We start from the raw sequence: 26,833 nt of genomic DNA, 5'->3' as shown, positions 1-26,833 counted from the left end.
CTGCTTTTCCACAGGAGGTTCCAAAAGGGGGCACTCTGGTCTGGAAGCTACTAGAGAATCAGAGCAGGAAGGGGAACCTGCTTTTCACTCCTGAGGGAGTTTTATAAGCCCATAAATTTTTTTTTAAAGTCGAAAAAGTTAATCTCATTCCTGCTGGCCCAGCAACTGTCAGTCCTACAATCACATGTTAGACCAGAAATCTATGAAACGTGTAAGCTAGTTTGAACGCACATGAGAGCAAGGCCGTGCACACAGGGTTTGGGCACAACCCAGCCCTCCTTGGATCCCTGTCAATAAATAAAATGGAGAGAGAGAGAGAACCAGAATACCGGCAGAATTCAGTATTTCAGCAAGAGAACCAGGGCCTGCAATTTTCTGATTGTTGATTTAAACATTTAGAATTGCTGTGTTCATGTCTAAGGAGAAAGAATGCCACAGGAAGTCCCCATCCTAGGGTGGGAACCACAGTCTCCAGCTGGAAGGGGCACCATGAAAGTGGGACGATAAACCGTGTTAGATTGAGAGTTAAGAAGAAAAAGCCAAACATAAACTACACCCCACTACTTATTAGCTGGGTGGTTTTTGACAAAACAGCTAAACTGTTCTGTGCCTCAGTTTCCACTTCTATCAAATGGGCATAATTATAGGACCTCCCTCAAAGGGTTATTGTGTGGATTAAAGCGTTACTCAGATCAAGGGCTCAAAACTGCCTGGAATGCAGTAAGCCTGCCATGACTGTCAGCAATTATTATAACTTATGGCTGGTCCACAACGTTTCAGAGAAATTCATTCATATAATGTTGAAAGTATGTGCAATGACTCAGACTTACCCCTCCAATAGGAGGGTGTGATTGGCCTGCTCTGAGGACTAGGTAAAATATCCTCACAGTTAGCACATTGCTGGCCTGCCTACAGTTGTTGAAGGCCTCAGCATTTTCCTCCAAAGGTTTTATCCCTACTCTGAAGTTTTGTGTATATAAATGGCTCTTCACTGACTTTGTCCCTTGTCCCCTTTTAGGTTGGATGGCTCATGCTGGTTACTGTGGGATCATCTCCTATTGAATCTGTAGTTGCTGCTTGCAATGTATTCTTTGGATACGTAAGTTGTAATACCAACAAAACAAAACCAAACACCTGCTGAAATGGACACTTTTTCCAGAAAGTGAAATAAAAAAATATGATGGTTTTATTTCTTTTAGTGTAGAGGGAAGAGTGTCAAAAAAGGAACCCTCAGGACTGACAAAGTCTGAATCGCTTTGTCAAAGCATTGGACTTCTCATGCATAGATTCTCAACCAATCTTTTCTAAGTTTATAGAATTGTTGAGGCTTCTGGCTCACCCTTCAGAGGTGAGCAGCTCATTCACTCACATGGAGTTCACCACTATCTCATGCCTGCAAACCCATAGCAGGTAGCCTCACATGCTGTAGTGTAAGGCTGGGGCGATGAAAGAGGCCAGGAAAGGCTCCCACCTACAACTGTGCAGCTGTATAGATACCTGAGTTCATTCTCAACTTGTCTGAACTGGCCAACAGTCTGTCTTTGCTGAGCCTGAGGAACAACGCTGATGAGCAAAAGTATTTTCACTCCCTGATCCATCCCATGGTTAGATGCTCTTTTTCCTGAAGTCCATTTAAGCAAAGAAATATGGCACAAAAGGGGTGTCTCTCAAAACAGGGCATTCCTAAGGGGCAGAGGAGTGAGAAATAAGAATAATTGTCCTCATCACTCTGCACATGGAGCTTCAGGCAGAATGGAGTTACATGCCAAGGAAACCAAGTGTGAGTGCTCACTAGCACGGCTGCCCAAGGAAATTGGATTTGAAGCAAAAATAGTCACCCAGAAAAACACATGGCTGTGGATCCCAGGCTTACGACTGCTCCAGGCAGCTGAGCCTTCTTATCGGCCAGCCTAGGTTGCTAACCTGGGGCACAGTCTTCAGAGCAGGGCCCATGCTTCCTTCCCTAGGAGTTCAAATTATTGTAATTACAGTCATAAGATCTCTCTGGACTAATCAGGGCACCATCTTGAGTTGATTCCTCCTACCTGTGGGGTAAGAGGGCTCATGTACTGAATTTCTATTCAGTCCATAAATTGACGCTCAACACATTCACTCTTACAGAACCATTAGAAATGATAAAATTGTAAAATTGCACACATGCTCACTTTGGTACCTAATATGCTAAAAGTTGAGCTATTATTTATGGAAAGCCCAGGCTGCAGGCTGCCTGCCCTTCTTGAGGGGCCTCAAGCCTTTACAACTGCACTCTACCTGATTCCTTTCCACCCAAGGGGAAGAAGGGGTCTTGATTCTCATTAGGAAAAGGCCTCTGGGCACCTGTCCTTGTTATTTATTTTATGCTTATATCTCTATTTCCCTGTGGTGTCAGCAAGGAGATTTAAAGTCTGTCGAGATGAAGCTGGAAGATGGGAAGCCACAGAGGCCTGGGAATCCCCAGTTCTCAAGGCCAGGCCACTGGGCAGAGTTACTTAGCCAATGGTGTTCCAACCTTAGAAAAGTGTGCCAGCCAGCGGAGTCCAGTCCCAGGCTAAGTGGGGGCCTTGTGTGAATTGGCCTTGCACACTCTGCAAACTTTACACATGATTCTGTACGCACACTGACCTAGAGTTCAAATGACCCAGACAGCTAGGGTGTAGGCTTTCAAACTCCAGCATGCATCAGAAGCACCTGGAAGGCTGTTAAAACAGGATTGCTGGCCCCACCCCCAGAGTTTCTGATTCAATAAGTCTGAGAATTTGCATGTCTAAGGAGTTCCCAGGTGATGCTGATGGAGCTGGTCTCAGGTCCTCTCTTAGAAATACTGCTTTAGAGGATGGAATTTTGGGTAGATTGGCATACCCTCCTAAGACTTAAAAGGGAACACTTAATCTGTTCACTCTCTGTTTCTAGACGGAGTCTCCACTGCAGGTCCGGCCATATTTACCACACCTCACCAGGTCCGAGTTCCATGCAATCATGACCACTGGGTTTGCTACCATCGCAGCAAATGTCTTTGGCACATATGTTTCTCTTGGGGTAAGAATGTTTGGGGATCAATTTATGGAAAATACAACCTCTTCTTTCTTTGCTATTGTCATTTCTTTTTTTTCTTTGCCGTTGCTGCTGGATAAGGAGGCCCAAAGATTCCTTTTTGCTGGATGACTGGTCAAAGTTCCTTTGGCATTTGAATGGAGCTTTGGGGTTTCACTTTTATATCCCTGCCATCTAAATGTGAATCATATCCAACCATGGCAGCATACAGTGATATTATGAGGCTACTGTGGCTGAAAATATAAATATGTAAAATAAAAAACAATTACACTAGTAAAGGCAATATAAACCAGAGGTCAGCAAAGAATAACCCATGGGCCAATTCTAGATCACTCTTCTTCTCTTGTAACTGAATTTATACTGGAAACCAGCTACTCCTATTTGTTTCTCTATGGCAGCTTTCATGCTACAGAGTTGAGTACATGTGGCCCAAAAAGCCAAAAATATTTACTCTCTGGCCCTTTACAGAAACAGTTTTCTGACTCTGACCTAGAGCAGTGGTTCTCAAACCTTACTGCACATTAGAATCACCTGGGAGCCTTTAAAAGCCCGAATACCCAGGCCCATCCCCCAGAGTAATTAAACCGGAATCTCTTGGGGTGAGACCCAGGCATCAGTATTTTTTTAAAGCTCCTCAGATTCCAATGTACAGACCGTTGAGAGCTGGTGGACAATAGCGTAAGGATGGAGAGCCTTATGATAACTGGGGCGTGTGTCCTAAGCACAGAGCCGGCAAGCTACACATAGATGTAACCCCCATGGGAGAAATGGAATCAACAGCAGCCATGTGACCCAGGCGACTGGGCGTTCTTACAAGATAGGCGAGTTTCACTCCAGGGCTTCATCTGTTTCTTGAAGCTGATCAGCAGGAAGAGGGAACAGGGAAGAGGAAAAGGGTCAAGGAGACCTCAGGAATAGCACTATGACTGGATCCCCGGATGATCCACTCTGCCACCACTGTGGGAACGCTGCCTCCAGAAATGTGCTGGGTGGAATGGGCGCGGGGAGGGGGTGCTGATTCTGGAATTCTGAAAAGATAGGGAAGAGAATCCAGAAACAATAAGGGTGTGGGGAGGGGAGGGGAAAGAGTTTAAGTAGACCTGCGGTGAGGAGAGCAGAGATGCTTACAGATCACAGGGACTCTGCGTAAATGAGTGTTAGGTAAAGGCACAAACTTTCAGCAGAGCACAAGGAAGACGGAGAGTGTTGTATCCATGCCTGCAGTCCCAGACACCCTCATCTAAATCGAGATGTAATGAAATATGGGCTCTAGGGACTGTTTGAACATTCCAAAGGACCACAGAGAGGTGGAGGGATCTCTGAAAGCTCCTACAGCACAGGATTAATTCTCGTCTGAAATGATCGGACTTTGATTTTGTGCTTCTCCCTGAAGATGTGGTCAATTCGCACAAATTCCTCCCTCTGATTCTCACGGTGATGCCAACTTGGCTCCCTGAGATCCTCCAAGCTTCCAAAGAAACATTGTTTTCTGGCATAGACGCAATTCCTGCCCATCTCTTCCCTTGTGCGTGTTTTGAGTCATTCTTTCTGAACACAACAGAAAAACTAAACCTAGGTTGGCCTTCTTTCTCCTAAAATCACAGATTTCACCCGCCCACTTATTAACTGCTTCAGTTATGTCAGTGCCCGCGTCATTGGCTGTGGCTAAACTCTTTTGGCCTGAGACAGAAACACCTAAAATAAGCCTCAAAAATGCCATGAAAATGGGAATGAGGTAAGTGAGATTCGTTCACCTCATTAATGACTGTACAAGCTGACGGTGGGGGAGCAGGGGGAACAGGTCCACATTCAAAGAACAGCAAAAAATTGAGAGAACACAGTGAATTACAGTATTAAAGTGAATTTAATATCCCACTGACTATTAGACTTCACTCCAAAAGATCTTGTTCAACCTTTGAAAACCATTTTTTGTTCACTGAAGTATAGGTGACATACAGTATTAGTTACAGGTGTACAACATAGTGATTCAACATTTATACTCGTTATGAAATGATGACTGTAGCAAGTCTAGTAACCATCTGTCACCATACAAAGTTATTACTGTCTAATCGACTATATTCCTTATGCTGTACATTACATCCCCATGGCTTATTTATTTTATAACTGGAAGTTTGCACCTTTTAATCCCCTTTGGCAATTTCACCCACCTCCCTCCCCTCCATTGCCAGCACTTTGTTCTCTGTATCTGAGTTTGTTTCTGTTTTGTTATATTTATTCATTTGTTTTTCAGGTTCCACATATAAGCAAAATCATACAGTATTTCTATTTCTCTGTCTGACTTATTTCACTTAGGATGATACCCTCTAGGTCCATCCATGTTGTTGCAAATGGCATGATTTCATTCTTTTTTATGGCTGAATCATATTCCGTAATATATGTACACTCGTCTTCTTTATCCATTCATCTATTGATGGGCACTTAGGTTGCCTCCATATTTTGGCTATTGTAACTAGTGCTGCAGTGAACACAGGGTGCATATATCTTTCTGAATTACTGTTTTCATTTTCTTTGAATAAACATCCAGAAATAGGATTGCTGGATTGTATAGTTGTTCTATCTCTAATATTTTGAGGAATCTCCATACTATTTTCCATACTGGCTGGCTGCACCAGTTTATATTGCCAAAAACAGTGTACAGGAGTTCTCTTTTCTTCACATCCTCACTTACACTTATTTCTTGTCTTTTCGATAATAGCCATTCTCATCGGTGAGATGATAACTTGTAGTTTTGATCTGCATTTCCCTGATGAATAGTGATGTTGAGCGTCTTTTCATGCATCTGTTGACCATCTGTATGTCTCCTATGGAAAAATGTCTATTCACATTCTCTTCACACTTTTAATTGGATTTTTTGTTTGTCATCTGCCGAGTTGTATGAGTTCTTTATATATTTTGGATATTAACCCCTTATTGGATATATCATTTGCAAATGCCTTCCCCCATTCAGTAGGTTGTCTTTTTATTTTGTTGATGGCTTCCTTCATTGTAAAAGCTTTTTAGTTTGATATAATTCCATTTGTTTATTTTTGCTTTTACTGCCTTTGCCTGAGGAGACGGATGATCCATAAAAATATTGCTAAGACCAATGTCTAAGAGCTGACTGCCTAAGTTTTCTTCTAGGAGTTTTATGGCTTCACGTCTTACATTCAAGTCTTTAATCCATCTTGAATTTATTTTTGTGTATGGTGTAAGAAAATGGCCTCATTTCAGTCTTCTGCATATAGCTGTCTAGGTTTCCTAACACCATTTGTTGAAGAGATTGTCTTTTCCCTTTTGTATATTCTTGTCTTATTTGTTGTATATTAATTGACCATGTAAGCAGGGATTCATTTCTGGGCTCTCTATTCTGTTCTATTGATCTCTGTGTCTGTTTTTGTGCCAGTATCACACTGTTTTGATTACTATAGATTTGTAGTACAGTTTGAAATCAGGGAACGTGATGCCTCCAGCTTTGTTCGTCTTTCTCAAGATTGCTTTGCTGAGAACCTTTCTAAATACCTGAAAGTCATTACATTTCCTTGACTTCAATGTAGGTATTTTATTTTAAATATAGTGTGGTGTTCATTTAGCCTTGATTTAAGATTTTTGCAAAATCATTGGATGACCATTTCTGGAAATGTCTCATATGATAGAGAAAGAAGGCGTGATATGGGTATCCTTAAACTTTCTTCAGTTCATTTTCTTTTGCCCTGTGTAAAACAAAGAGAAAAGGGTGGAAAAGACCAAGGGATTTAGGTTATTCAAAAGTGTTTCATTGGGGCCAACCCTGTGGCCTAGTGGTTGAGTTCAGCATGCTCCACTTTAGCAGCCTGGGTTCAGTTCCTGGTGAAGACTTACACCACTTATCAGCAGCCATGTTGTGGTGGAGACCCACAACCAAAATAGAGTAATATTGGTACAGATGTTACCAATCTTAGGGAGAATCTCCCTCAGCAAGAAAAAGAAAAAAAAAGTACTTTATTAAATAACAGAATCCAACAACCAACATGTTTCCAAGATTCACCTCTTGTTTGTATGGAGGTAAAGTCATAACCATGAATGAAAAGTCAAGTTGCCAAAGAATATATATATGGAATACGTGTGATTCCACTTATAAAGTTAGCAAATGTGTGAACCTACACAACATGTTATTTAGGGATGCAGACATATAGGGAAATTGAAAAGAAAGGGAATGATAAGCAACTTCTAGGGAGCCAGTTACCTATGAGATTGAAGAGGATGAGATTAAGGAAGGGCACGGTGTGAGGAGGGGGACCTAAGGTGAGGGTGACTTCCATTTCTTAGGTGATGGATATTCAGGCCTTCCTTAAAGTATTAGTGCTTATTCCATGAATATGTTATAAATATTCTCTGGTAGCTACTTTTAATTAAATAAAATTTTTAAAAATATAGTATTTTATCTCTTCCCAACTTTCTAATTATAAATGCCACCAATTAAAAGAGTAGTAAAACAGACACCCATATGCCCATCACCTACACTCAGTAATTATAAATCCCATCATGATTTCATGGAATCCAGGTGAGGATTTTAACCAAGGCATGGACCTGAGAATTTGTCTCTCCATCCGAATGAGCTCTGATTTCCCCATATCTACACCTGTGATGTCCATCTGCTGACAGCTCCGTGGTAATTCTGCCATTGCTATTTTTTTATAAAGTGATTCAAGGAATATCCTAGAAGCAGCATCACAGGGAGCATCCGCATCCATCTCCCTGGTGGCAAACATCACTGTGATTCTGATTGCTTTCCTGGCCCTGTCGTCTTTTGCGAATGCAGCCCTGTCCTGGTTTGGAAGCATGTTTGACTACCCACAGCTGAGTTTCGAGGTATATATTCTATCACGTTTGTTCTCCATTTTGTTTCTGCCCATCTTTGTTTAAAAATAAAATAGGTTTGTGACTCACCTTCCCTAACTGCCTCTAGTGCACTCTTACACCAACACAAAACTTAGATGTATCCTCTATCTTCCCACAGCTCTTTCTCTGTCTCCTATTACCTTCATTCCACCAACATACTGTCATTCTCTCCATCCGAAGGATCCAGTCACTTCATATGACTAATTTGAACCTTGACTTCTAATGAATGAAGATGGACAAGGGCACATGAGGGGATTTCTGTGTCTATAAGGACACACAGAGGGGTGGGAACAATCTTGTCATGAGGGTGAGGCAGGAGAATGGGAGCAAATAGCTACTCTAATAAAGTATCCATTTTTGGTTTTTGTAGATGATATGCTCCTACATCTTCATGCCCTTTTCCTTCATGATGGGAGTGGACTGGCAAGACAGCTTTATGGTTGGCAAACTCATAGGTTATAAGACCTTCTTTAATGAGCTTGTGGCTTATGGGCGCCTCTCAAAATTGGTGAATTTACGGAAAGAGGCTGGACCCAAATTTGTGAATGGTGTGCAGCAATATATGTCGGTGAGTAAATATTTTGATTTTTTGGTGCACGTCTTTATCACATACATACACTCAACAAATAGTTACTAGTGCCTCTGTGTGTCAGGCAAGGCACTTGGGATAAATCAAAGAACAAAACAGACCCAAATCCCAGAGCTCATGGAGCTCGTAATGAACATAGCACCACATAATTCTCAGTTATGTTGAATTAATAATCTTGTGTGTGTGTGTGTGTGTGTGTGTGTGTGTGTGTGTAGAACCACAGCTAATCCTTACCACTGCAGTCATGTACTCTTGAGCACTATGGATCCAATCCCAGAGTCATATGAGCTGGGACTGGAATCAGTCCATCAACAAACATTTATCGAATGCCTTCTGTGTGCAGTGTACCTAGAAAAGGAGGCCACAGCGTTGAACAAGTGATAAGGCCTCTGCCCTCCTGGGTCTCAGAGTCTAATGATCAGGAAGCTCTCTTCCTTTCAGCTTAAGGAATTCTATGAACTCTGAGAAACTGCCTAAATGCAACCTAGTGCCCAGACATCCTAACGAAGTAGTGAGACACAATCACTGCTCTCCACGTAGAGGAGGGAAGAGAAGAAGCTCAGGGTCTATTGTCTGAACCTTTGAAACAAGTGCCCTAAAACTATGTCAGGCCTTCAGGTCAATAGCCTGCAAGGAGATGCTCATGTCCCCTTGGCCTTGGATGGGATAAGGGAGCTCAGGTGGGGCTCTTACTTGGGCCATATTTGCAGCTGAGTCTCCAACTTTTATTTTCCTAAAGAACAGAATTGGCACACATGGAAACTCTTAGGGAAACGGTGAGTATTTCTGGCCACCACTATGATCCATGGAAACAATCCATTTGGAATTAATGTCCTAGGCACATATTGGGCTTTTAAAGGAAAGGGGAGGGAAATCATGCTGCCCAAGCTCCTAACTGAGATGGCCCACCTCTGAACAGCCCCCACTCTCCAGCCTCCCAGAGACCAAACATGCACATTTACTCCCACGTGTTACACAAAATAACAGCACACCCCGGGAGAGTATTGATCTGTGTGTTCTAATCAGGGGCATTTGACTCACACTTCTGATGTGAATAGTGACTCTGTAGGTCTCCTGTTTCTCATATGCTCATTCTTCAGCTGACCACGCAGTGGGGCTTGGCCAAATGTCCTTGTTGTCTGGATGCCACCACAAAGCAGCTTGCTTCCCTGCCAAAAGTAAACCGTAGGCTCAGTTAAGCGAAATGTTTTTTATTCCCAACTGCCAGTTGTCAGGAGAGAGTAGTTTTGTTAATGAGCAAAGCAAGCTCACAGGTCTGGCAGTGCTGAGCAGGTTTGTGAGCAGGTTAGTAAGAGGATAGAGACAGGCCAGTAGAGCTGATTCAGGTTGGAGGTGAGCCCAACCAGGGGCAGGTGCACAGAGGGTATTTAGGAATATGAGCTCAATGGCTTCTGTTATTGTTGTCTCACAATGGGAAAAGCATTTTGTTTTTCCCAGTTTCTTATTTCTAATCAACAAAATGGGGATGAGTCCCTGCAATTTCTGTTTACCAACAAAGAAGTGGAGGGGGTGTCCCAGTAGTCTCCTGGAAAAGGTACCACGTGACTGAAGTGTAAGATCTGGCTCCATAAGGCAAAAACTCTGTGTTACCCATTAAATTATGCCCAATGCTGATCTCCATCTAAGGTAAGAGGTCAGCATGTGTATGTTGCACTTTATTACTCCATTTTCTCTTTCTTAAAGATGATACTTTGCATGTTTGCTTGTTTATATGTAATACATTTCATGGCACAGAATTCAAAAGGTACAAAAAGCTATAGAGGGAAAAGTGAGTCATCCTCCCTATTTCACTGGCACTAGCTCCTCTCCCTGTGCCGTATTATGTTCACTGTTCTTAGCCTTGCTCTTTTTTCTTAATAACACATCTCAAATGCCTTTCCACACCAGTGCCTGTGACACAGTATTCTATGTGCAAGCACACCATAACCTATTTTAGCCAGTCCCCTGTTGATGAACACTCTTATCGATTTTTTGCTATTGGAAGTAGTGCTACAATGACTGTCCCTGTACATATGGCATCTTTGCTCATGTCAAGGAGAGCTGTAGGATGTACTATTAATTTCCTAGTGCAGTTCTTTCCACCATGTAGTCTTGCATATTTATGGGCAACGACAAAGTGGAATCATCCCAGCTTCCTTTCCCTCTTTTTATAAAACCCTACGTGGCCCCATCTGTGTGCCCTCCTCTGCAGATCCCCAGAAAGGAGAAAGAGGACACTCGAGCACTTCATGCCCTCTCCCTCCCCATGGTCTCCTAATAAGCTGGCCTGTTTTTGAAGCCAATTGAACTAAATGAAAAGCACTAGACAGAGCAGGGGACGAGGATGAGCTATTCCAGAAACAGTGGACTGCTCAAATACTTGAAATATTTTTTCCCTTTCTGCTATATGCATGCTGATTGAAAACATCAACAAAGGAGTTCTCAGAAACCAGGGAAAAAGAGGCGCTTTCTCAACTAAAACTTACCATAACCATTTGAGTCTTGAATGGCAGCTTTAAAAAATCCAGCTAGTGAAAGAAATAAAGGCACCACCAGTTTTGAATGTAGCATTGGCCTGGTTTGTTTTTTGAACTAAATCATAGATTTTTCAGGATTTTCGGGGAAAATAATTGTTGCCTCAATTGTCAGGGTGCCTTTGCCAGATTGGGTGTTCCTCCAGTGAACAGTGAAGTGCCCTGGCTCTTCCAATCCTCTGCAGTCAGTCCCTCACCCTGAGAAAGAACCATCTGGCTGAGCAGCACCTCTTGCCTTCAGAATAGAGATGGAGGGCCATGCTCACACTTGGACGAATTCACCTTCCATCCTCTCATGGCCCTGTGAGAGGATAGTCCGTTCTCCCACTTCGAAGAGGCACCTAATGTTCCTATGGGCTGGTCAGAGCTGAGGAGCAAAGAAAGGCAAGCACACCCCACAACCAGATGGAAAGGACTCCTGTGAAATCTGTGAGCTGCCTTTCTACTGATATGATTCCTTTTCCAGTATATCCTTTATACTGAAATACAATTTACGTACAAAAAAGGCCCATTTTTGGTGTACATGTGAATTTTAACAAATGTGTCCCCTGTGTAACCATGACCACAATCAGATATAGAACATTTCCACCACACCTAGAAAATCTTCCTCATGGCCAGTGTAGTCAACAGCCCCCGAATCCCACACAAACCCAGTCCCAGGAATGTATAAAGAACTGTTGTAACTCAACAATAATAATAAGACAAGTGCCTAAGAAATGAATAAAGAGATTTTACAAAGGACATGCAAACATCCAATAAGCACATGAGATGTTCAATAGTGTTTATCACTAGGGAAATGCGAGTTAAAACAATGAGATCCCACCACACATCCACTAAAATGGCTGAAAAAGTGGACAATACTAAGTGTTAGCAGAGATGTGGAGCAACTGGAACTCTTGTACATCATTGGTGAGAATGTAAAGTGACATAACCTGTTTTTAAAATACAAACATACTTCACAGTTTCTTATCAAGTTAACATCCACTGCCTGCATGACCCAGCAATCCCTCTACCGGAAATTTTCCCAGGAGAAATAAAAAGATATGCCCACAAAGGCTGTAGATGAATATTTATAGCAGCTTTACTCCTAAAAGTCCCAAGTTGGAAGTGACCCAAATGTTCTTCAACAGGTAAATGGATACACAAATTGTAGATTTCCATAAAAGAGCATACTATTGTGCAATAAAAAGGCAAATAAATAATACATGCAACAACATGAACGCTAAGTGATTCCACTCATAGGAAATTCTAGAACAAGCCAAAGTAATGTATGGTGAAAGAAAGATCATTGGATTCTGAATAAGTCCTTTGTCAAATGTGAATGTTTTCTGGGACCAATTTTGTATCTTCAGCAACTGGTTCTGTGCCTGGCACATTATAGCAGGTGGCCAGGTCACATTGAATATTTAAAGTTGTTATTGAGGGGCCATCCCCGTGGCTGAGTGATTGAGTTCGTGTGCTCCACTTCGGATCCCAGAGTTTCACTGGTTGGGATCCTAGACATGGACCTAGCGCCGCTCATCAAGCCATGCTGAGGCAGAGTCCCACAGAGCAGAACCAAAAGGACCTACAACTAGAACATATAACTATATACTGGGGAGCTATGGGAAAAAGGGGGAAAACCACAAGATTGGCAACAGATGTTAGCTCAGGAGCCAAACTTTAAAAAAAAATCCTGGATTCTTCAAAAAAAAAAAGTGTCACTGAGCAGAAAGTAACATTTGTAGGGGCCCAAACTACCAATTCCAAGTCCTTTGTAGAGAGTCTCTGAATCCACACAGCCCCTTTGTCTCCATTGAAATTCAAGGGGAAATGGAAACTAGAGTCTAGGAAGCAACAGGTGTTTGACACCGTGCACTGCGCACTTATTTGCCAGTATTGATTCTGTCATCAGAATAGGAAGCCCAGTTAGGGTGTCAGATTTACTAAGTTGGTCACACCATGTATGCATCTGTGTCTTTATGCTTATTTACAGATTCGTTCTGAGACAATTGCCACTTATGCTCTCTATGGCTTTGGCAATATCTCTTCCCTAGGAATAGTGATCGGCACATTCAGTAAGTAAAAACAACATTCTTCAACAAAAGATGTGTTGTAAACATGCTTCAGATCTCCATGTTGCTCTGTAACATTATTCAAGTAAGGAAAAGAAGGCCCTGCAAGAGCAGTGAATCCTTTGGGGTCTATTTGTTATCCCTGCTCTGCAATGTAGTTTCCCTGTGTAGACCCAAGCTAACATCGGGTAGAATTTGCCCAAATGCTCAGGTGCTTTTCCAGCCAGGGATGACACATGGCTTTCACTTCACATGCCAATTCCAGTAGACTTATAATGGCCACCTGGAGAAAGATTCTGAGGTCCAATGGAAGGTAAGTGGGAAAATGCTGTGATTCATGAGTCATGTCTTCTACGGGCACAGACGTGGATGGTGACAGATGAGTTGCAGATGTTTGGGATCCTTCCTTGCTATGCATTGTGCTGCTGTGCCCTCAGCATGCTGTGTGCGCCCTTTGGATGAACCTTAGGACTTGTTTCTTCCATGGGGAATGGAAGCCTCTGGGCCTTTCAGTGTGGACAGACTTCTTTTCCTTCCACACCAGGGGACTTCTCTGGATGTGGAACTCATCACTAAGCTCTTGAATCTTTAATTTCCCAGCTAAGTTTGAATAAAAAAAGGAAAAGTCAGCTGATCTGAGACTCCAGCCCCAAAACAATTCTCGGAGGTTGGGAATTTGAAATTCTAAACAATAAGCTTCAACATTAACCTCATATCTGCTTCCATGTTTCCAGCATCCATTGCTCCTACCAGGAAGCGTGACATCGCAGCAGTAGCAGTGAGAGCTTTGATTGCAGGAATCATTTCCTCTTTCATGATCGCCTGCATCGCAGGTACTGCTTCCATTCTTTGTGTCCTGTGTCCCTGTGCCCACAGCTCTCAGGGGGGTGGGGCCTGCAACCTGCACGTGCAGCATATGCTGTGCAGAGAGCTGAGAGGCAGGGCCGTGTTAAGCATGTCGTGAAGTGAAATGTGTGGAGCGTGGTAGAGAAGTTAGAACAGGAGACATCAGTGACCTCGTGAATTAATAAAATTCGTGACGCTCTGTTCCACTTCTAGGCATCCTCTCCAGCACTCCTGTAGACATCAACTGCCATCACATTTTAGAGAACGCCTTCGCCTCCGGCTTACCTCAAAACACAACCGACGTGGTGTCGTGTTGCCAGAGCCTACTGAGCAGGTATTGTATTCTTGATCACAACTTGTTTATATCCATCATTAATTTAAAAATCAGACATAAAGACCCCTTCCACTTATTTTTAATCTTCATAACTCTTACTTTATTTAAATATGAGAACCTCTGTGGCAATTCTAACTGCCTTTCATTTTGACGTTTCTCAGCTAAGACTAGGACCCATAGCCATCTAGTGTCGCTCAAGTGTTTCACGTTTCCCCACTGTGTGTTGGGTGCTTGCTGTGAATCAGCTCACTCACACCTTGCAGACACTGTGTAAGTTAGGCACTGTTGCTTTTTTAAGCGTTATATAAAATTAGGGCTTGGGGAGGCTATGTCACTGACCCAAGCAAAATGAGCGCAAGCACAGTCAAGATAGAAGGACCCAAGAAAACTGGGGTCTTTCTGCTCACAGAGCCCATGCCCTTAATTAGTACTGTAGTACTCTGGTACTAGTTACTAGGTGCTGCCTCATTTTCAAGGGGATCAAGCAACGCTGGCTGTCCTGACAACACGGTGATGCTGATGGGCCATGGTAGCTGAGGGGCTGCTGGTGCCCCATGCTGGCCACCCCTTCCCTGTACAGTTTCTATTTGCAAAATCAATACCCTCACCCCATCTGCCCTTCTTAATGTGCAGGTGTTTGATGAGGATTAATTCTATCCTTTCTTTGTTTATTCTGGAGGAAATAGGGGGAATCCTTAAGGTCAAACAGGGTTTCAGATTCAAAACTAATTCTTTCGTGCCTCTGTCCTTAACGCACTCTCACCTGAATGTGAGGGGGGAAGTCAGCTCCCTGTCATATGCTATTTTTAACGTGTCGTCTTCTGCTCATTTATTGTTTCCATCTTCTAAGTCTCAGCTAACAGTTTCATTCCACTTTCTACCAGCACTGTTGTCACTGGTCCCGGGGAGGTCATCCCAGGAGGAAACCACAGCCTGTCTTCTTTGAAGAACTGCTGTGAATTGTTGAAGCCATCAACACTGAACTGCACTTGGATCCCTGATGCATTTTGAGTTCAGCCACTCCTCCAACAGAACCCTAAGCACAGATACTGAACTTTCTGCTTTGGGGAGCCAAAAGATCCTTATTCTTCATAGATTGGTACTTCCATCATGGAGTCAGCTTTACCTGGAAAGAAGAAACACAGGAGTGCACCCTTCAGATCTAGAGCATCTTCCTCCCCTCCTCAGCCCCTTCCTGCTGAGAACTACTATAGTGTCCCAAAGTGAGGTGTTGTCTCCAGTCCCGCAAGTGTCTTCTGACCTTAGAATTTCAGGACATTTAACCAGAATGCAGGTATAAATGACAGCTAACAACAACTGGGCTGTGATTCAGCCATACTCAGTGTGAGTCTCTAAGTAATCCAGAATGACCCACTTTTAAAACATCTCAGGTGAGGTCTCTCTGCATTCACCCTGGCTGAGCTGAAATAGCCTAAATGTGTATCTCAGGTGGAGCAGGACCAGTCACATATCACCCACTCATCACCTGCCATGAGGAAGTCCCGCAGAAATCAGGAGTCCTTCAGGAGAGTGCCTAGACCATTCCAAAGCTAGGTTTTAAATACTGTGTGCTTAGCGTTATACCAGTCAGCTCAGGCTGAACTACGCTGCAGTAAAAAATAACTAAAAAACCTTGGAGGCTTACAAGTTTATTTTTTGCTCATATTTTCTGTTTCTTGAGGGTCAATTTTGGCCATACTCCATGTTGTCTTCATTTCAAGGACCCAGGCTAAAGGATCCGCACCTACGTGGGGCATGTTGGTCTTACAGGAGAGGGAAAAGAAAGGTGGGGACCACGTGATGGCTCTTAAACCTTCTGTTAGGAAGTGACAGCCTTCACTTCGACTACGTTGCATTATCCAAAGCAGTCATATGGGAAGCATGAGTCAATGGCCATGGATGATTTATCCTGTTATAGGGAGGGATAATGAATATTTTGAAAAAATAATATCATATACCACATGGGTACATAATATACATGTCTCCCTTCAAGAAGTCAACCTGTTATAGGGCATAACTGTAAGCCTATTCATGTGCGAATTTGGTTATGTTCCTGATGAAAAGTTGCAAAATGGTGCTACTCTTTAGTCAAAAAGCCGTGTAAGGACCACTTTAAGAAGAAAAACCTTCCATTGATACTTCCAGAAGAGCATCAGCATCAAACTTGCTTAATGGGTATCAAAGAAGAACCTTAATGAATTCTGAGACTTAATGTGTCTCAGAAGAAACTTCCAGAAACAATGGTGGGATGTTCTTTAATGTTCATCATCAATGCCCTTAAAAGCATAAAGACCACATTTTGTTACAAATTCCAAACATTAATGACTAGATTAAAAAGTGATTCACCCAAAAGCAAGCATGTGAAAAAGTTTTTGGAATACCTTAAGTAATTTATTTATATATTTTCCTTTTTGTTCATGCTCAAGAGTAATTTTTTAAAATCTATGTGTAAATAGTTGATTTTTTTTGGTGGTGGTTGTGAAAGAGGGAGCTAAATGCCCAAAGGACTCTCAACCTCTGAAGAACAATATGCTGAGATATTCCTAATTATTGATCATTTGTATCAAATTTTTCTTGGAACTCAGTGTGTCCCTTCAGTATTTAGACTTCGTTTTAGGAAAATATATGTACCTGTCTTTCCCTCCGTTCTCAGTGGCTTGTGTCAGCCTTCATAAAAGCCTGTGGCAGAGTGTGTCAGGGATGCCAGTTATTCACCTGTTGGATCTCCTTTGTCTGTTATCACTATTATTTTTCTAATTCTTTTTTTCTCCTTCTAAACTTTGCATTTTTCTATTCTGCTTTATTTCCAAGAATCTCTTTCTGCGAGAATCTCTTTGCTGTTTCTAGTGTGCCTCTCTAGCCAGCTAATTTTCCAATTCTGTCTGTTGCCATTACTGTTCTTTGGATGTCTGTAACTCTTCTCTGAGCTTTTTTGTTCAATGAAAACTTAATTACTGCCCTTTTTTTTTTACTATGTTCTTTTTCATCAAAAATTAACACCCATTTGTAATAAAAAGTGATGATATTATACACACACATATCTTTCTCCCTACTCTGTTCACCCCAGCTCTCTTTCTAGTACCACACACCCCTGAGATTATTATTATTAATTAGCATATGCACCTTTCTCCAAAATTATATAAGTAAATGGGGAATTTGTTGTTTCTACACAAATAGAATGAGCCTCTTTACATATCACCTTCAACTTCTTTTCACTTGGCAATACACTTTGGAAATTCCTACAAGTCATTATATATAGTTCCAGCTCTATCTTTCCCTTCCTCCTAGTGTGTGTGCGCGCACAATTCTACGTAAATGAGATAATATACATGCTGGGGATGGGAGGGAGTTAGACACTTTATTGTCTTTCTACTTGCTTCCCTTCTCCTCTGTCCTGCCCTGGCCCACCACACACAGGTAACTCAAGTTAAGTAACTTGATGTTTTTTAACATCACTGTACTTTTTTCTTTACTGTTTTTCATGTTCAGTTCATATTTGACAAACATATCCATCTGTTGAGCATTGGGATGGTAGTTTGTCAATATAGATCTTCCTTGGCTTACAATGGGGTTATGTCCTGATATACCCTTCATAAATTGAAAATATCATGTCAAAAACGCATTTAATGCTCCTAACCTACTGAACATTATAACAGCCCAGCCTACCTTAAACATGCTCAGAACATTTACATTAGCCTGTAGTTAGGAAAAATCACCTAGCACAAGACCTATTTTATAATAAAGTGTTGAATACTGTACTGAAAGTGAGAAACAGAGCAGTTTATGGGTACAGAATGGTCGTAAGTGTATTGGTGGTTTACCCTCCTGATCGCAGGGCTGACTGGGAGCTGTGGCTTCCCAGCATCATGAGAGAGTGTGGTACCACATAGAGTATCGCTAGCCCAGGAGAACATTAAAATTGAAAGTACAGTCTCTACTGAATGCATATTGCTTTCACACCATCATAAAGTCAAACAATCAAAAGTTGAACAATCGTTCAGTTGGGGACCGTCTGTACTGGGATTACATTTCTATGCAGTTTACTTTTCTTCTATAACAATACTTTGTGGATAGTCAAGTCCACTGGCAAAACTTTCTTCTTTTCAAAGGCTTAATAATAGCCCATGACGTGTATGTATATGTATGAACCAGTCCTCTATGGACAAGCATTCATTTTGTTTCCAGTTTCTTTTGGTTTCATTTTTTGGCAACTTTTAACAGTGTTTGTCCATTTACTTTACATACTGCTGCTTTTATTTTCCTTAGCAGTGCTGTCTGACAGAAATATAATGCAAGGCGCATGCAATTTAAAATTTTCTTGTAGCCCATATTAAAATAATACAAAAAAGCTGTTAAAGTTAATTTTAATAGTATGTTTAATCCAATCTATCCAAGACATTATTTCAATGAGAGATTTTACATTCTATTTATTGAACTGTCTTTAAAATCTAGTGTATGTTTTATACTTAGAGCATATCTTATGACACAAAATTTTCTTTGGCAATACTTGATCTGCGTTTAGATTTCATAAAATTTACAGTTGAAAAGCAAATTTACATACTCAGGTTGTTCAAAACACGCTTAAAAGTTTTCCAATGGAAACTTCCATTTCTAGCTGAAATTAATATCATTTTTAAATTAAAATTTTAGGTCCTCAGTTCCATATATGAAATAAATCCATATTTCAAGCATTAGTGGCTACCATATTGGGCAGTGAAATTCTAAAGGATGACTTCCTATGTGAATTGAAATGTGTGTGGATATTTGGTATTAATACATATTGCCAGATAGCTTCTTAGAAAAATATGTTGTCTTAATTTTCATCCGCTTCATGGTATAATCTTTCTGATGTGTTTTATCCATCTACCTCTGTGTGTATGTGTGATATTTTTAATGCAATATGACCACATAAGTGCCATGCTGATTTCTTTTTTTTAATGTTGTCCATCCTTGAGTCGAGGATGGCATTACTATTCCTGAGCCATATGAGAAAAGATAGTAAGGGTAAAGACCAGGTGAGTGAGCTGGTGAGCACTTTGGGCTTGTTGCCTCCAGAACCTTCTCAATCCCCTGTGCATGTTGTGAGTGGCTCTGGGCTGGCTGGAAGTTTCCCTCCTCCCAGTGAAACCACTTGATGGAGGTTTTGGTGGTGGTGATGTCTTCACTCTTCTCTAGCAGACACAGAAGGTAGAGGACTGTTTGCTCCCCCCAGTTCAAGCACCACCCACCCGCCCATAGTCTCCTAGGATGGCAAAGATAGAGTGTTCCTGTGTTTCCTGTGTGTTTGCTTGGTTGTTGTCTGAGGTCATCAGGGCTGACAGCAGGTTGCTGTCCATCTATGCACCCCGACCGTGTTTCAAGCCAAGGCTGTGACATCTATTTTGAAGAGTTCTGTACTTTGTCTAGTCTGCCTATGACATTTGAAGCCCTCAGCCTCTGTCTGTGTCTATCTTCACACTGGTACAGTTTTCACTAATCTGAAAACCCTTTTTCAAACATAGTATTATGGGTTCAGATACGAATTTTTCCTAATTTCAGTGAAGAAGGAAGTTTCTTTACTGCTTCTGTTCTCCTTGTTGTTCTCCATTGGTTTGCAAAAGGAGATGGAGGTGGAAATGGCATTTCTCTCCCCAATCCAGAAACCATGGTTATAAACAAATTCTCTGACCCTGCAGAGGCCTTAGGGTCTCAGGAAAGAATAGACTGGAGTCATGGGATATGGAGAATTTTCTTTGATTTTTTTTTCCATTGGTCAAATCAGCACATCCGCACAGTTCAATCTGAGTGAGAAGGTCTCTGTAACTACACAGATCACTAACATGCATTCATTTTGCAAATGCCTCCAACTAATGGCTCCTCTATTTCTGTAGTCTAACCAGGCTAGTAGGCCACTGTAAAGAGCTGAAGACGCGTCCTTGCCCAGTGAGGCTGACTTCCAATTACAGAGCAATTCCGAATCAGGCACGCTCATGCGGAAGGTGCCGGAGGACAGTGTGCCGGGAAGGGTTAGGCTACACTAGTGCACTGGAGCAGAGGAAGGGAGGCAACCACGCACATTTAAACAGGCAGGAGCGCAGGACTTAAGGAAGGAATGCCTGGTACAGGGGCACCACGGGGAGCTAATGAACCATATGGTCCTGAGATAAGCTACTTTTTACAACTTGTTACTTAATTTTAAAAAATTAAATAAAAATTACTTTGTTTTAAACTAAAGGAAGAAGAAAAGTATACACTTACCCATTCTTCTTCTGGCTCTAAAGACAGTATGAGCTTATGGTAATAATTATCCTTTCCTTTACATTACAAAGGCACTGTGACTGCCCCCTGGATGCAGGGGGACTGCTTTCAACCCTGGTCATTAGTGGGCCACTTGGCAATTTCACTTCAAGAGACTCTAGAAAGTAAACAAAGAGTCTGCTCCAAGCCAGCCCTCTTACCCATTATGCTTTCTGCAAAATGTGAAGACAGTGACTGATTTTAGGGATCAGCCTGTAGCCATGGAACAGAGAAAAGCCCCCAGACGACAACCTTGAAATGTGGTCCTCAGGCAGCTGACAAACAACCCTTTTACCATGAGAAACTACAATCAGGAAAAACTGATATCTAATAAGCCATGTCAACATGGAGAATCAGCTCTACATCTTCCGTGCTCTGGCCATGCTTCTGGAATATTTATGAAATAAGAGGATGGCAGAACCCTAGGTCATTCAGAAATGCTTCAGCTCCTCTCACCCCCCAGTCATGTAGAGCCACCAAATGCATGGGTAAAAGCAGAGCTGGGGCAGAGTCCCTGGGTCTAATCTGAATCCCTTCAACTGCAGAGCGCCTGCCTCCTTCTGTAGTTGTCCATTTGTCTGTCTGACCACTAGACTACTAATTCCTATGTGACTCCAGTACCTAGGATCTGGCATCTGGTAGACATTCAGTAAACGTTTACTCAATGAATGGATGAGTGAATATTGCAATATGGCCAACCTTAACAGTTACTTAATTCACTGTTCAAAAACTTTTTAAAAATCTCATCTAAAATGCATACTCATAATAAAAATTGCAAATGATATGCAAGTGTATAATTGAGAAATTGGAAATTTCCACCCACCTCAATCTCATTCCCCATAGTTGGCCACAGCTAAAACTTTGATGTCACTATTAATTTTTCTCTCCATCTTATAAACAATACAGTAAGCTACAGCTATCAAGCTAGAGTGGATGAGTATTCTTTCCAGCCCAATGCCTCAGTCACTGCCACCTTCCATTTCTTGGCAACCTCAGGCACGTGACTTTGCTTGTCTACAACATTAATTGTGTTCCACAATGATCAGCAAACACAGTTCAGGAACCTGGCCTTCTTAGTAATCGATAAAGCCAACCTGCAGTTTAGTAGTATTGTCTACACTGAAACTAAGTGGAATCATTAAAAGCATCTCAATACCTAACATAAATAGATGTATTTTAAATAACCAGATTCTTTCTGCCTAGATGAGCAATTGCTCTTCTACCACATTTGGAAAAGCTCTTAATAAGAAATGTAAAAGCACAAACTGGTGGCTACTTCTGGCAGGTGTGAAAGTATAACTCAGCAGCTAAGAGTCCAGCTCTGGAGCTAAACTGTTAATATTCAAATCCTCACCCCAAACACCAGCTCCATCACCTTAGATCATTATGTAGCCTCTCTGGCTTGGTTTCTCCATCTGTAAAAATGCAGATAAACATATCTCTTCTCCCATGTTTTTGTGAGAATTAAATAAGTTAAATCATGTAGAGCACATTGAAGAATGCCTCGCAGAGAAAGGCTGTAACATACACTCTTCGTCGAGGCAAAGTTTATACACAGTAAATGCACAGATTTTAAGTATACAGCTTCATGAGTTTTGACAAATGTATACACCCATGTGACGTTCAACCCAATCAAGACGCAGCACATTCCCATCATTTTAGGAAGTCCCCTGGTGCCCCTTCCCATGCAATCTCGCTCCTCCTCCCACATAAGCATGACTGACTTTCTTTCCCCCAGAGATCAGTTCAACTCTAGACCAGCAGCCAGGCTGTGTCCATGACTCTAGTCAGCATTAAGCACAGGCGCTGATGGAAAAGCTAAGTAATATTAGAGCTGCTGCAGAAAGTGCTGTGGACTCAAACTCTGCTGGGAGACTCTCTCAGCTCCTGAGGGCAGGGCCAGGTCATGGACTCTGAGCTCCCAGCACCCAGGACAGGCCAGGGCTCCAGTGAATGCTTGTTCTGTGGCTCTTGTATTAAAGACGAATGTTGGCAATGGTTCATTGTTCAGCTGATGTATCTGGTTAACTAGGGTGGAGCCCTAATCTCCTCAAGATGAAATACCTCTGGATTAGTTTCCTATTACTCTTGTAATAAATTACCACAAGCTTAGCGGCTTAAAGCAATACAAATTTCTTATCTTACAGTTGTGGAGGTCAGAAGTCTAAAACGGCTCTACAGGGCTGTGTTCCATTTGGAGGCTCTGGGAGAGAATCTATTTCTTTGCCTTTTCCAGCATCTGGAGATCACCTGCATCCCTTGGCTTGTGGCTGCCTCCTGCATCTTCAAAGCCAGAGCACAGCATCTTCTCTCTTTGTTCTTCTGCTCTGTCATCACATAGCCGTCAACTACTAACTCTGATCCTCCGGCCTCCCTCTTGTGAGGACCCTTCTGATAATCCAGGATAATCCCCCCATATTGAGACCATTAATTTAATCACACCTGCAAAACCCTTTTTACCATGTAAGGTGACATTCACATGGTCTGGGGATTAGGATGTGGACATTTGTAGGGGCCGCATTGTTCAGTCTACCACAAGCTGCAGAGGAATTACCCAGTTTATAACTAGCTGACCCTGGTGGGGTGGTGGTGAGGGGCAGGGTGGGAGAACGTGAGAAGATCAGGCCTGAGACATCCTGTGCCCAGCCCTTGGGGGACCAGGGCTCTGTGTTATGCACCAGCACTGAAGTCTCATTCTAGTCTAACTCACATCCCTAGTTTAAGGGAAGACCACCTTGTAGTGATGACATCTTCCTGTCTGTCTGATGGCTCCTGAGGTGATCACCCGTGGCACTCTAGATTAGGGTAATTAGAAAAGAAGATCTGGGGGTCGGATGATACAGGAGCTGGAGAATGTTCTCATGAAGCAGCAGCTGCTGGGAAGGAAGGTCACTGAGATTTGTGTAAGAGGAGCTGAGATGGATGGACAGAGAAGACCAGGATCTTTGAGCATTTTCTACTTGGAGGTGACCAGGAATGTGTAGAGGATAGCTATCCCTGTGTCCTCGCAGGGAAATGGTGTCTTAGCTGATGGCCCGTCAACAAGAAGAGGAAAAGTGGCCACACATTTGTACTGTGAGGGTCTTGCTTCTCAGGTCTACTCTGCTGGGCTGGGGAGATGAATGCTGACACTTTCCAGGTCTTCAGCGTGTTCGTCCTTCCTTCTCTCTCTCCTATAACCTCCACTGCTCCTTCTTTCAGTTGAGTTGAGTTTTGTTTCATTTACTTTCTCCCCTTAGTGTGCTGAGACTAATCTTGGCATCCCTGGAGACCTGAGGGCACTGACTCACATTAGCGGGAACCTGTACTTGGAAACTGCTGGAGGCTGCCAACCTCAGACTAGGCCATACTCTGTTCAAGAAGATGTATTAATCAACGGATGCTAAATCAAGGGGAAACTTTGATGAGGAGCTGACCACCTGCATTTCCAGAAAGTGTCTCTCCACAGACTGCGTATTAATCACCAAGGAAAATGTAACTGTGCAGTGGAGAAATGGGACAAAGCCCTGAACAGATGACCACAATTAACATCACTGACGAGAGGCAGGTGGACACGTGGTGTCTCCAGAAGGACATAGCATCACCCGTGAGGAATTCTGGCCGAGAATGTATGACCTCCATCTACTCGTGGGGAAACTTCACACAAAGCCCCGTGGAGGTAGAGGGACTGTCTTCTTCTAAAATGTCAATATGGTAAAAGAGAAAGAAATTCAGTGGAAAATTTTCAGTTTAAAGAGGCTAAAGAGACATGGCAACTAAATGCAATACCTACCTTTAGACTGGACCCTGTCTTACAGGAGAACTGATAAAAGTATAATACGGATGGGATATTGAAGTATTATAGCAATGTTCAACTCACTGGAGTTGACAACTGGGCTGTGGTTATGTGAGAAAGCATCCTGTTCTCAGGAAATACATTCTAAGGTGTTCGTGGAAAAGGGGCCATGACATATGTAACATATCCGCAAATGGTTCTGAAACACCTATATTGTGAATTATGTCAGCATATACATTGAGAGCAGCAGACCCAGAGCAAGCACATGATAAAGCAGAGGGGCTCAAAGGTGAACAGTGGGGATAGGGGTAAAGGGCACATGTACTTGTTCTTTGACTGTTCTCACTTGTTTTTTTGGGGGGAGTGAGGAATTGTCCCTGAGCTAACATCTGTGCCCATCTCCCTCTATTTTGTATGTGGAACACTGCCACAGTGTGGCATCATGTATGATGTGTAGGTCCATGCCAGGGATCTGAACCCATGAACACTGGGCCACCGAAAGAGAGTACACAAACTTAATCACTACACCACCAGCTGGCACCTGTACTCTTCTCAATCTTGTGTCTTTACTGTAGGTTTGAAAGTTTTCCAAACACAAAGAAAAGAAAGACACCAATACCTCCTGGGAACCAAGCATCATGCAAGGTCGTTTCTCAGATGGAGGGAAGGACAAAGCCCTCCTCCGAGGAAAAGTGACTCACTTGGAAGAAGGCTGCTCTTCAGGCGGGTGTGACACTGGTCCTCTGAGGGCCCCATGCAGTGGAGCACTTGGCGGGACAGGGCTTACATCCCAGAGCCCATCACTGCAGTACTCAGAGGGGGTGTGTTCCTGGTGGGCACGCAGTCCCTGTGCTGCTTCAGCCTCAAGCCGTCCTGGCAGGCCATGCGAGACCCAGACACGGGCAGGTCCGGCAGGACTTGTGGGAATCTGTGGGTGGGATGGGGCTGCGACAGAGTGGGAGAGAGGCCATGCACCCCTCTAGGGAATTGGTTCCCAGGAAAGCGTGGGACGTGCCTTCTTCGTTTCTTCCAGAGATTTCCAGGGCTCTGTGCCAGGGTGTGGGGCCATGAGTTGAGGACAGCCCTTGGGCTCTGGGTGGAGCATTCTTGTTACAAAATGAGAAAAAATGTGTGTTTCGTATTCTCTGTAATATCTAGAGGCCCTTCCTGCAATGGCCCCTCAGAAATATTAGGAAGACTCATTGTAACTACCCGAGCAGCAGCAAGAGCACACTAAGCAGCCCTGCGGCAGCATGGCCACACACTGGTTAGCGGCCTTTTCACACCGTGAGTCCTGTTGCAGTCCTCCACTGACCTCCCAGAATGCCTTGCACTTATGACTAATGTAACCATTGTCTAGATATGTTATAATTACCTGTTGACAAAAAGCCCTCTTTTGTACTCATTTGTGAATGCACAGCACCTATGGGAGGGCCTGGAGTGTGACAGGCACTCAGTGAGTGTTTGTCAGACAAATGAGTGAGAAGGGTTCACTGCCCCCTGAAGGTTTTAGCAGTCGCTGCTCCCTATGCCTAGAATTCTCTTCTCCCAGGTATAGGCTGGTTTGTTCCCTCCCTTCTCAGTGACATCTTCCAGCCTCCTTCTCAAATTTCGGCTCCATCCTGCCCAACATCCTGACCCCCTTCCCTGCCTTATTTTTCCTTCTGACTTATCTTCTGTAGAGTCTGCCTTCCCCAGCAGAATGCAAGCTCCATGAGGACAGAGTTCTGTGTGTATTGTCCCCTGCTGTTCCCAGGCCTGGAGGAGCACGTGGCACATAGGAGGCCCCCAAGAAGCACTCACTGAATGAATAGACCCCTGGTGTTATCGTTGTGATTGTCATCATCTCATCTTATCTATCCAGGAAACTCCTCCTCAGGAAAGGCTGGAGGAGCTAAGTCACTTGGATGAAAAGGGCAGAGTCATGGGTTGAACCCAGGACCTTAAGAAGAGCTCTCGCTATTTCTGCCTGGGTGCCTCGGGAGAGCTGTGGGATGCTTAGAGGTGTCTCTGCTGCCTCGTAGGGGATAATTTGGGGTGATGAGAATGGATTCGCAGTCCTTGTGTTTCTTAGAGGGGGTCTTGCTTGGAGATGGCTTGGTTCCAGGTGCTTCTCCACACCCACCCCAAACCTTAATTTTCAGGTCAGGTCCTTCGTTTCTTCTCTCTGGAAAATCAAGTGGTCACCGCATTTCTTCCCTTGTCCTCCCCTTGGCAGGGGCAACAGCATGGCAGGGACATACTCAAGTCACTTTCCAGTGTTGGGTGGGTCTGAGGGGAGCCCAGGCATCTGTGGTTTTAAAGCTCTGCAGGTGACTCTAATGGGCAGCCAGGGGTGAGACCCAGGGCCTTTCTCAATGGGAAGATCAAATCAAGCAAATTGGAGAAATGTCCTCTGAGACCTGGAAAGTTCTCTCTACGGCAAATTACGTCTGTGACTGAGCCCCAGAGAAGGGCCCGAAGTCAGTCCTCAGTTCCCAGCCTGGTGGAGGCAAG

At 43.1% G+C, this 26,833-nt stretch overlaps 1 protein-coding gene across 1 annotated transcript in view; it reads left to right on the top strand.

The window, feature by feature from the left end:
- LOC100055179 (solute carrier family 28 member 3) overlaps window positions 1–15,919 on the top strand; it is a 30,505-nt gene extending 14,586 nt beyond the window's left edge. The window contains exons 9-17 of the mRNA XM_014735398.3: window positions 1,019–1,099; window positions 2,911–3,036; window positions 4,656–4,786; window positions 7,731–7,899; window positions 8,300–8,497; window positions 13,028–13,109; window positions 13,841–13,939; window positions 14,166–14,286; window positions 15,171–15,919. Coding sequence (XP_014590884.2) covers window positions 1,019–1,099; window positions 2,911–3,036; window positions 4,656–4,786; window positions 7,731–7,899; window positions 8,300–8,497; window positions 13,028–13,109; window positions 13,841–13,939; window positions 14,166–14,286; window positions 15,171–15,297 — 1,134 coding nt within the window. The 3' untranslated portion in view covers window positions 15,298–15,919. The remainder of the gene's footprint in view (window positions 1–1,018; window positions 1,100–2,910; window positions 3,037–4,655; window positions 4,787–7,730; window positions 7,900–8,299; window positions 8,498–13,027; window positions 13,110–13,840; window positions 13,940–14,165; window positions 14,287–15,170) is intronic.
- The last annotated feature ends 10,914 nt before the right edge of the window (window positions 15,920–26,833 follow it).

This window comes from Equus caballus, chromosome 23 (genome assembly GCF_041296265.1).
Source record: "Equus caballus isolate H_3958 breed thoroughbred chromosome 23, TB-T2T, whole genome shotgun sequence".
Lineage (NCBI taxonomy): Eukaryota > Metazoa > Chordata > Mammalia > Perissodactyla > Equidae > Equus > Equus caballus.
The sequence above is the reverse complement of the archived record's forward strand: the minus strand, read 5'-3'. Positions and strand labels throughout refer to the sequence as shown.